This window comes from Mus musculus, chromosome 3, assembly GCF_000001635.26.
Source record: "Mus musculus strain C57BL/6J chromosome 3, GRCm38.p6 C57BL/6J".
Classification (NCBI taxonomy): Eukaryota; Metazoa; Chordata; class Mammalia; order Rodentia; family Muridae; genus Mus; species Mus musculus.
This window is the reverse complement of record NC_000069.6, coordinates 153,498,854-153,509,556: the sequence shown is the minus strand read 5'-3', so window position 1 is coordinate 153,509,556 and position 10,703 is coordinate 153,498,854. Positions and strand designations below refer to the sequence as shown.

The 10,703-nt window shown below is 43.4% G+C and overlaps 1 protein-coding gene and 1 long non-coding RNA gene across 12 annotated transcripts in view; both read left to right on the top strand.

Annotated features, from left to right (window-relative positions):
* The window catches only part of St6galnac3 (ST6 (alpha-N-acetyl-neuraminyl-2,3-beta-galactosyl-1,3)-N-acetylgalactosaminide alpha-2,6-sialyltransferase 3), a 526,860-nt gene that overhangs the window by 215,577 nt on the left and 300,580 nt on the right, over positions 1 to 10,703 (top strand). For 10 of the 11 annotated variants that reach the window (XR_003954302.1, XR_003954301.1, XM_030252510.1 and 7 more), the window contains one exon: positions 60 to 254. The exons of the other annotated variant lie outside the window; for it this stretch is intronic. Coding sequence is in view for 8 of the 10 variants with exons in the window: in XM_006501220.4 (XP_006501283.1) it covers positions 60 to 254 (195 nt within the window). In the remaining 2 variants the exon portion in view is untranslated. The remainder of the gene's footprint in view (positions 1 to 59; positions 255 to 10,703) is intronic. 11 annotated transcript variants of the gene reach the window in all.
* On the top strand, positions 261 to 9,447 carry Gm46831. Its single transcript, XR_001784043.2, has 2 exons — positions 261 to 1,704; positions 2,675 to 9,447. It is a non-coding gene; the product is annotated as a predicted gene, 46831 (long non-coding RNA).

The window sequence follows — 10,703 nt, the reverse complement described above, 5'->3', positions numbered from 1 at the left end:
CTGGTGCGCGAGCTGGAGGTCATTCACTCTCCTTGCCTTTCTTCTCCACTGTTTTGCAGAGGAAGCCCGTGCTTGTGGTGAGCTTCATAGCCCTGTGCATCTTGCTGCTAGCCATGCGCCTTGTCAATGATGCGACTTTCCCTTTGCTCCTGAACTGCTTTGGACAGCCTAAGACCAAATGGATCCCTTTGCCCTACACATTCAGGCAGCCTCTTCGAACTCACTATGGATACATAAATGTGAGGACCCAAGAGGTAAGACCTGAGAGGGTTACCTAGGAGGGTAACCATGGCAACTGTTTTCCAGTAGGAGCAAGATGGCTTCTGAGTCATCACATGTACCTGTTCTGTACCAATGAGAATTTTTTTGGGTCCCTGACAACATTTTCTGTTTTCTTATTCTTAGATACTTCTGACACATGTCTGAAATCTTTCACTCCCTCTCACATCAAACCGCCAAATCCCTGGCTTCCTATGGAGCTGGGGAAGCAATTACCTGTTTTCCTGGTGGTTTGAAGCTTCACATGCATAGCTTTCCATTTAGATGCTCTGATCAGTGGCCACCGGTTGGAGAACTGGCTGGCTTTATTTCCTGTAGGTCACCTAGTTGGGGACAGCTCTTTATAGAACCCGAGAAAAGCATTTGTCTCTTTATAACTCTGTAATCCTTAGACCTGCAGCAAAAAAAAAAAAAAAAAAAAAAAAAAAAAAAAAAAAAAAAAAAAAAAAAAAAGCCAAGCTGAATTTTAACATTGGCAGTGGCTGCAGAGATAATGGGATTTAACACCTTTCTACATTTAAAAGGGTTAAAACCATTTAAACCCTTCAATCTCTGAACTTTTAAATCTTCATAGCCAATTGGTGTCCCAAGAGAGAGAAAGTAGTTGAATATTGGCAGCTAGGAAGAGTACCTTAGGCTAGAAGTGTGTGCTTGTGTGTGTGAGTGCATGTGTGTACGCATGTGTATATATATATACATGTGTGTATGCATATGTGTGTTTGTATGGATGTGTATGCATGTTTGTGTGTGCATGCGTGTGTTTGTGTGTGTGTGTGTGTATGTATGTGTGTGCATGTGGAAGCCAGGAGACAACCTTGGTCAGTTTTAGGATGAGATCCGAAGGCGCTGTCCACTTTTTATATTGTTTTGAGTTTGAGATGAGTTGTCTCATTGGTATAGACTTCACCAAGTATGGCAGGCTGGCTGACTAGGGAGTTCCAGAATCCAATCCAGCTCTTCCTGCCTCCCCAAAGCTCGGGTCCCAAGTATGTGCCACCAAGCCAGGCTTTTTGCTTGCTTGCTTGTTTGTTTGAGAATTTTATACATGTCAATATGTTTTGATCACATCCACTCCAACTTGATGTATCCTTTTAAAAACTCACTGAGTACTGTTGGCTTGATCATACAGTACTCATACCTCTGTGTTTTCTTGTGTAAAGTGGCCCTATTACATTCAGAAAGCACTGTTCACGGATGTCCATCTGACGTTTTTTTTTTAGTGTGAATTCTTGGGAATTACACCTTAGATGCTCATGCTCAGTTGGAAAGTATTTACTGACTAAGCCAAATTCCCCATCTCTGTCTTCAGAGTTTTACCAGCAAACATCTCTCTCAGAAAGTACAGTAGGGGGAAAATCCCTCAAAAACATAGCGAAGCACTCAGAGGGAGTGAGACTGTGTGCACAGACATTTCCATGTGATGGGGTGAGTATGAGACACACCAGTGTTGGTGCAAAGTCCAAGGCTGTTTAGAGTTGTTGGTGACAAAGGTACACTGTATCATGCCACACAGGAGGATTTGGTAACAGTACCCTGGTGGAGAACTATTCTGTAAATAGTGGAGAGGGGCGGTGTCACACAGCTCCTTTGTGGCCAGTGGCATGCATGAGAAGTTGGTTTCTCTGCACTTCACTCTGTATTTTTGTATCTCCTGGATTTATAGACTGTTTATTAAACCTTTATGGTTAAGGGAGGCACCATTAATAATATATAAATTCCTCAGAGTCTTTCTTGGTGTGTATCCTCTAATTGGTTTTAAATTAACTTTTGGAAGTCTGTTGCTTGAATTTGTTGAGTGTCCTGATAAATTGATTACCTGTATTAAAATGTGTCTTTTAGAGAAGAGCTTGCCTCCCTCCTGTCTCTCCTCACTTTTATGTCTAGCTGTCACTTAATATTCTATAACTCTGCAGTATGGGTTAATCATTTCACAAGTGCCTGTCACAGGCTGAAGATGGAACACGTGGATAAAGTATTTCGTGAATTTACACTCACGAGAAACATGCCAGTAGATAGTAAAACCCCTTGATTTCTCTAAATATTTGTGGATCAAATTTTGGAGTAGTCCAGCCACTTCCTCCTGTTGATATAGTTTCCTTCCTACCTTTGCTCTCATGATGCACTGTGCCCCCTTAAACCATGAGTCAAAATAAATCCTTTGTCTCTTAAATTTCATATTTTCAGTTATTTGGTAACAGCTTTGAGAAAAAGTAACTAAAACAGTCCTGGTGTCATGTAAAGCTACAATTAAATAAGTTATTATGCTTTATTTAGGGTAGCCTGTACATTGATGTGGGTGTCAGTCAGACTCTTTATGAGGGGGCAGCAAAGAGGACTGCTTCCCTTTCTGCACCTTCACAGGGTCTCAAGATGTTCATTCCGCTCCCTCTCTCAGTTCTCTGACTTTGGTCCCTGAAGACCTTGTCATCCTCTCCTGTACTCAACGCACTCATTGACGGCAGGACTCTGCAGAGGCCATCATTTAGAAGGAACCGGTGTGCAGCTGTCTCCGTGTGAGTGTGGATCTCACAAGGGCATAGGTAATGTCTTGAGGTCAGAGACGGGCAGAGGAGGATGAAAGCTACTGCATTCTGACGCCCTCCCAGCTCTTTTCCAACCAGGGTAAACTGAAGCTCCTGTTGTTGAGTGCAAGGGGGTCTTGGAGGTGAGATGAGTCCCAGTAACTCGAAGAAGGCTGAGTTCTGAAGTCCCTGCTGCTCAATGAGCATGCAGTTCTTGCCAGCACTGTGATGGCGTTGGCTGCTCCCACTCTGAGGGAGCACCAGGCTGCAGAAGGGACTGGAATGATGTGGATGTTGCAGCTGTGTCCCCTGTATCCCATAGATGGCTCATAACTTCTCAGGCTCCTCTACCATCTCATCATCGCTATCCACAGTGCTACCTCACTGATAGAAGGGTTTATAGTCCACTATTGAGACAGGACAGGAACTCAAGCAAGACCTGAAGCAGCAACCACTGCTTACTGGTTTGCTTTCCAGCTTGCTCTGCCTGCCTTCTTTACAGCTCAGCCAGGCTCTGCCCTCCCTAGGATGGCTGCTGCCTACACTCTTCCTACCAGTCACCAATCAGCAGTCTTTCACAGATATTGCCACAGGACAATCTGACCTGGGCCATTTTTGAATCGAGGTTCCCTGTTTCCAGGTAGTTGTGTCAGGTTGACAATAGAAACTAACCAGCATTATCGACTTCTTACCAACCCGACACACGCACTTAACATTGCCCAAACATAACCTTCTCCTTTTGGTTTGTCCCCAAGATATCCTGGTAATATCATACTGTATCATATTAAATACAATAGAACTTCAAGCATCCCATAGTATTTTAAAAATTCTAATTCAAGACTAAATGGAAAGAGCTGCTCTATGATATTTGGTCAGAGTGTTATCAATTGACATTGAACGTGATTTTAAAAAGCATGTCACCCGTGGGTGCTTTAAAATCTCACGCACATGTTTAAGGGGTGGAGCAAGCAACCAGTTGACAGGGAGCAAACATAATGAAGTAGAAAGGAGGGACACTGAGTTAAGGGTATTTAACAGTGACGAAGGGAGGGAGCTTTTCCCTGCTGGATGTCTGCGGAGTAGGGAGGTCACCTGGGTGCATAGCATCTGGCTCTTGAATCTTCATTTGGTTATTTGAACATCTGGGATTTTGTTTTAAAAATAACTAGATAGGGCAAGGGTCAAGGATCTTGATAGATCAGGATTTGGCTCAGCTTATCCTTGCTCTTTCTGTAGAGATCATGGTAAATGAGGGGGAAAGAGACGTTCTCTGTGGCTGGATTCTGATCTAGTTTCCTGCCATAGGGTAAGTCACTATGGTGGGCTTTTTTTCATGTAGTGTGACATGGTAGGAAGCCATTCCCTGGGGAAAGCCACCTATATAGACCTTTCACATTGGCTGCTTAAGAAGCAAGCACTGATGACCACGGGAGGCGGTAGCATGGCATTTCTGGTTACCAGCTTCATGGCAGACATCTTCCCCAGAGGTGATAAGAGAACCAGAATGTGGTAGAGTTGGGAGGAAGGCTGGGGAAGGGAAGACTGCCCTTTCCCATGATGCTCAGGGAGAAGTCCAGACATCAGAATGCAGCAGCCAAGGACAGGACTGTGCTTTCAGACTCTTACTGACTTAACGAGGCAGAAGTGCCTCTCTTTAATCACAGAGACTCTTAGCCTCAAGTAGACAAAATATGAATACTTTGTATCAGTTCCTGTGACAGACAGGCCCTGCTGGTCTAGTTAGAGATGCACATAACATATTGATGGTGCAATAGAATTTCCTAAATTGTGGTTATTGTAACAATTAAGGAACAAAGCTGACTTTCTTGGCAATAAAAGAACATGCTCACCACATTCAAATAAATGTGTGCTTGTAACTAAGGCAGGCGGGAATGGGTGTTTTATGCTTGGGTATATACGCTTTAGATTTTACATAAGTATATGGAGAGCAATTATATGCAAATGTATTCTCTCAAAACTTTAAACTGATCAACTTAATTGTTAGTTAAAATTTGAGGACTCCCATTTGTGTAATGGTAAATAACAAGTAATTTCGGCTCTTAAGTTGCTTTACAGAAAGAAACAAATTAATGCATACTAAAGATTACTTATTTGACACATACACATTAGATTTGCCGTTTTAAACATTATCATTTTTCCAATGGCTCGAGGGCTTGTATTTGTTCAGTGCAAGAAGTATGATTTTATTTCTTACACAGGTTGTGAGATAGCAACGCTCAGGAAAAAAAACACATTTCAAGACAATACATAACTAAATGCAATCCAGAGGGTTGACATCTCTGAGGGTTGAGATAACTCCAGGGCAATTTTGTGGCATATGAGACAGGTACCATGATGCTTAGTTTTAATTGTTAACTTGACAGAATCTGGAATCACCCATGAAGACAGTCTCCTTGAGGGACTATGAAGATTGTGCTGATGGGCGGCCACACCTGTTTTCCTGTTGGGGTTCACTCAGATGGGAAAACCTGATGTCCACACCGAAGATGGACAGCAACATTTCATTGGCTGGGCCCTGGACTTGATGTATAAATTCATCCTTTCTCTGGCCTTGACTGAGCATGCACTGTGAATATTAGGCTGCATATATGCCTCGACTCTGGGGTGCCCAAACACTGCTCAGGGGCGCAGAACACAGTCCATGATAGGGAGCCCTTGCCTGTTTTTTTTCCCCGATGAGAACCAGCTGGCTCTGGGGTGGCTGCTGTGGTTCCGTCTCCTGTGTACCCAGGGAATTGAGGGGGATTGGGAACGGGTCTGTTGGTCTGCGCTTTTCCTAAGTGTCAGGCAGGAAGTGGACAGGGGTCAAGCCCAGTGACCACACAGCTGTCACTTTTATTCATGCTCTGTTCTGTGACCTTAACATGGAAAAAGCACCCTATGCCAAGGGGTCCAGAAAGGATGCATAATCCTATCATTTTCCAGAGATGGAAATTAAATTCACACTGGGTAACACTGGGCCAGTTTGGCTGGAGTCAGTTATAATCTGCATAGTTATGGAGATATAGACTCTAGCTATGCAGTTACACAGACTATGGAAGATGAAGATGGGAATTATGACCTAGGGTGTGAATGAGATCCTTGGAAAGGGAAAGGTCACATCTATACTAACAAGCAGTAGTACATATATACAGAGAATATGAATATGTGTGTGCGTGTGTGTATCCATACTCACTAACCGCATGCATATCTGCAATACATTCATGAACCTGCACTTACGGAGTGATTTCCACTTTCCTAAATAAAAACACGTGTTGTATGGGCTCATACACACTACTTGATGGTTAAATCATGTAAGTTAGCCTGTTGGGTATAGGTAGTGCCTCCTGTGCCTACCTACCTATTACTTCTCTGTTATGGTCAGCTCTTGCCTGCTGACCAGAGAGCTGACCATTAATTCAGATGACTGATTGGAAAATGAAGCCATTGGCCCAAGGCTCAAGAAGAACCATTCTGAGCCATTTACAGATTTTCATTGTATTTTTCTTTGTAACACTGTTGACCAGAGCTGTATTTTCTTGGGGTGGTAGAATATTTGGAATATGAGTCTCTGGAAATCTTATCATATCCCCAGAGAGAGTGAGACCGAAACTCTGAGAGCAGCAGAAATATGTGGTAGAAGAACCTTGAAGCCTGAGATGAAATTCTAGGTCCAGAGCACAGCCAAGCAGGAAGCCAGCCTCCCCAGTCCTGTGACTTATGTACAGAAACCAATAAACGTTGTTTTCTACTTTGGCTCTTTTTGTTGTTGGCAGGCAAGAGGTGTAGCAATCCCTTGTTGTTTTCTAACTACCCCAGAACCCTGTAGCTCATGTTTGAATAAGTTGCCCCCTGGAGGAGGACAGCAGCCATCTTTCAAAGTCTGAACTCTCAAACCTGTTGGGAGGCCGAGCATCAGAAGTCAGTCAGCTGGGTGGCCTCAGGATGTGCACTGCGGCCTCTGTGCCTAGGGGCATGTTGCTTCCTTGACACAATGATCCTGGAGGGAAGAGAATAAAGACTGCAGAGCCAGACAGCATCTGGACAAGCCTGACCACTTACTGCCTCTCTGGCCATACATACCCAGCTGATAAATCATGCAGTCATAATATAATTAGCAGGTAAAATGGTCTGTATTGCTGAGGCAACAGAAACCCCTAGAGATTGATGCTCACTTTACATATCGCATCTGTTATGGATGAAAGATCCATTAGTACCGTGGTTTTTAATATAGTAATTGTTTCTCTGGGAAGATAGAAGGGAATTTTATTCATTACTGATCTTTAGGTAGAGAAATGCTCATTTGCCAACTGTCATGTTACCATGCTTGAAAGGCACCTATTAGAAATTCAAATATCGTATTTCATATTTCTTCATTTGTGGCAAACAAAGGAAAACAAAACTGTTCACCCATCACGGATACCTTGATTGGAGGATGGAAAATGTGACTGACCTGGGCTCCTGGTGGCATAAAACTTTTGTTTTCCTTGAGTTGATCGTCTGGCTAAGTAGCTTATACAGAAATCATGGATCAAATGGCATTTAAAGGACCACAGGTGCTAGCCAACCCACACGATTTGATGAGTGCTTCTTTTATTCTACCCAAATATGCCAAAGGTCTTAACGAAGTTTGGAAGGAGAAATTCACCAAGGAAGAAACTCACATTCTGGGACAACACCATCAAGAGGTTGGTGACATCCAGGCTGTAATTGGTAAAGGTTGGCTGAGTCTCTTGCCTTGCATAACATAATCATTCCATAGTTGTTAAGAATTGTGAACATTTACATAATTGCAATTGAACAATTGTGTAAGTGTCTGGAAGACAATTTGTCACTACGTAGATGACATTAAATTATGATTTCTCATTTTGCAGAATAATCTATGTGGAGGAAAACATCCAATTCTAAATATTTTGATGCAAAAGTAACCACGCAGTTCCCAAGCCAAGAGCTGTCTGACAAAGCTTGGGAAATGTCACATGGGTTCAAATGGGCTTCTTCACTAATAGACAGTTCCCCCCCTCCCACAGTGGCCATGATTTGAGTGGTGTCCTGAAGGCTTTCACCAGAGGGACTCACCACTGGGAGGCGCTGTGGAGCTTTGGGACATGGATCTCATGAAAGCCTTCAAGTTCTTGGGGTTCTGCTCTTGAAGGAGATTGCTAGCCCAGGTGTGCTCCTCCATTCCTACATCCTTGTGGCCATGCAGTGTGTAGTTTGCTCTGCTGAGGTGGACTGTTAGGGGCCTGAGGTATGGCAGTGCATCATGACAGAACCCGCATGTACCAGTCTTAGATGGGAAGCTCCAAAATAAATAATTGTTTTCTAAAAGTTAGCTACCTTAAGCATTGTATTATTGTAATATGAAGCTGGTGCACCAATTATTTAATACATATTGACCTCAAAGGAAAATGAAATTATGAATTGTGATCTGGTTATACATAGTTTAAGGTAATCTGACATCCTTCTGCTATAAGCCAGGACATGATGAATGAAATAAAAACACATTAGCTAATGCCCAGCAGCCATTGCCTGAAGGAATGGGGCTCACGGGTACCAGCAGCTTAGAGTGGAGAGGAGAGGAGAACCACAGGTGTGTGGCTTCCTGGAGCTGTGTAGGATGAAGTGAGGGGACTGGGAAGCATCAACAGGACAGGGCAGACAGTGAAGCCCTGAGATCCACCCCAGTCCATACACTCACCCAATGCCGGGGACTGAGAGTCTGCAAACGGCACAGGGACAGACAGACAAGGACAGACAGATAGGCGTGTTTCTTCAACATTTGCATTTTGGATAAGAATTATCTGTGAGGATTCAATGCTCTAGGCCCTGGTGGTCTCCAAGTTGGAACTTGACTATGTCCATTTTTCTAGCACCCCAGAAAACTGAGAAACCAACCCAGATCTGGCCCCTGGCCAGAGATAAACTGAGGCCAAGGACATTGAAAAGTCCGGTGGCCTGGACACAAGGGCCCCTCTGCCGCGCCGTCCAGACTCAGGCATGCACGAGAGCAGTGCTGCTTCAGCCTCGTGTGCTGGAGAGCTGCTGTCGTCTGATCCCAGAGTTTCCCCGCCCGGCTGTGGGTTTCCATAATTCACTAGGTGGTTGCTCTGGTGCCTTCTTCAAAGCTGATCAATTCTGAATTCTAGAATGCACCTGGTGACAGAAATAAATAATCCAGACCTGTGCCCAAACTCTAAACTGAAAAAGAATGAATCCAAGTTTGGGAAGCAAGAGTCTAGTAGGGAAAAAATATATATGTATATGTGTACACACACACACACACACACACACACACACACACACACACAGAAATGGCATGAATGTACTTATAAACAAACACCACTGTCACAGTCAATGACAGTGTCTGTGTCCAGAAGTCCATAGTGAGGACAGACTCTTACTGATTTAGCTAATTTTCCAAGGCTCAAGGTCACCTTGGTGACCCTGTGTGGACAAAGGAAGTGACTGAGTTTTTACTGGTCAGCCTTTTCCGGGAAACCTCAGTTCATGAAGTGCCTAAGTTCATGGTCATGGCTGGATGTCCTATGTGCAAAGTCCTGGGTTTGTAAAGAATAAAATACTCCCTCTCCCCAAAGCTGATAACCATTTATATAATGCTATCACATAATAGGTGATAGAGTAACGTAATATGTGGAGGGTTATTTCAACTTTTCAAATTCAGTCCTAGATTTTTGGGACAGTACCTAAGAATATTAACTGTGGCATTTTAAGTCTCTGTTCTAAATCTGGTGTGATATTTTTTTCATAAACATTTAAAAATTTTTTCCAGAGAAAATATTTAAAGCAATATCTATGCATGAAAACACTCTTGGAGGTATTTCTAACATCAGAACTGTAGTCTGTCTAGACAAATATATTATTCATAATACCTTAAAGTGAGTATTTTCGAGCTCTTTCTAATGATCTCCTTCCAAAAAATATGGAAAGTAGAAAAGTATAAGTTACAGTTTGCACCTGAGAAATACCACATGAACTATGTGACTTGAGTTAACGTCAAGGTGACAAATGATGCCAGTAGGAAGTTACCTTGGGCAGATTTTGTAGTGACAGCTCTTTACCTCGGGCCATTTTCTCCTGACTAATCATGAGACAAACACGAGAGAAATCCAAATGAGGGGCATTCACAAAACACATAGCCACTACCTTCCAAAGACTTAGACTCATCAGGAACAGGAGAGTCTCTGTCAACCTGCTGGGACCAGGAGGGTCCTAAAGAAGTGCAGTCAAATTCAGCACACATCCTGACTGGGCTCCCGGAACCAAAACAGTAGGTCAGGACTAAGTACACTGGAATCTTGCCCTTCCGCCGAAATCAAGACTGTAACAGTTATTCAGTGCAGAATCATCACTGTGACGAATGTTTTCTATAGATACTGCCTGAGAAGCTGGGGCAGGGGCTTTTGTTAAGTCTCTGCAGTCTTTTCAAGCGTCAATCAAAAATTGCTCAAACCGGCTTAGATGGTGTGTGTGTTGTCTGTGTGCATGCATGTGTGTATATGTACAAGAGTGTGTGTGTGTACAAGTGTGTGTGAGAGAGAGAGTGTGTGTGTGTGTGTTCTCCTTACCCCTTCACCAGCTGCTGGGTCCACACTTGGCTATCACAGTGAGGCAGTGAAGTTGGATGAAGTCCCCTGTGGTAGGCTGACTTAGAATCCTTTGGGCATAGACTCAGGAATGACTCTGTTTGTGTTCTGGCCAGCCATCCTTGTGGATTCCTCTCTTCCCCCACATTGCCATTGTTTTCTTGGTGCTCGCTGGGTAAGCCTGGACCTTACTGCAGTTTTGATTTGCATTGCCATGATAGACAGGGATATTACTCTTTATACACTTATTGGCCATTTGTATTCCATTTTTATTCTTGTAACTTAATGCATGTAT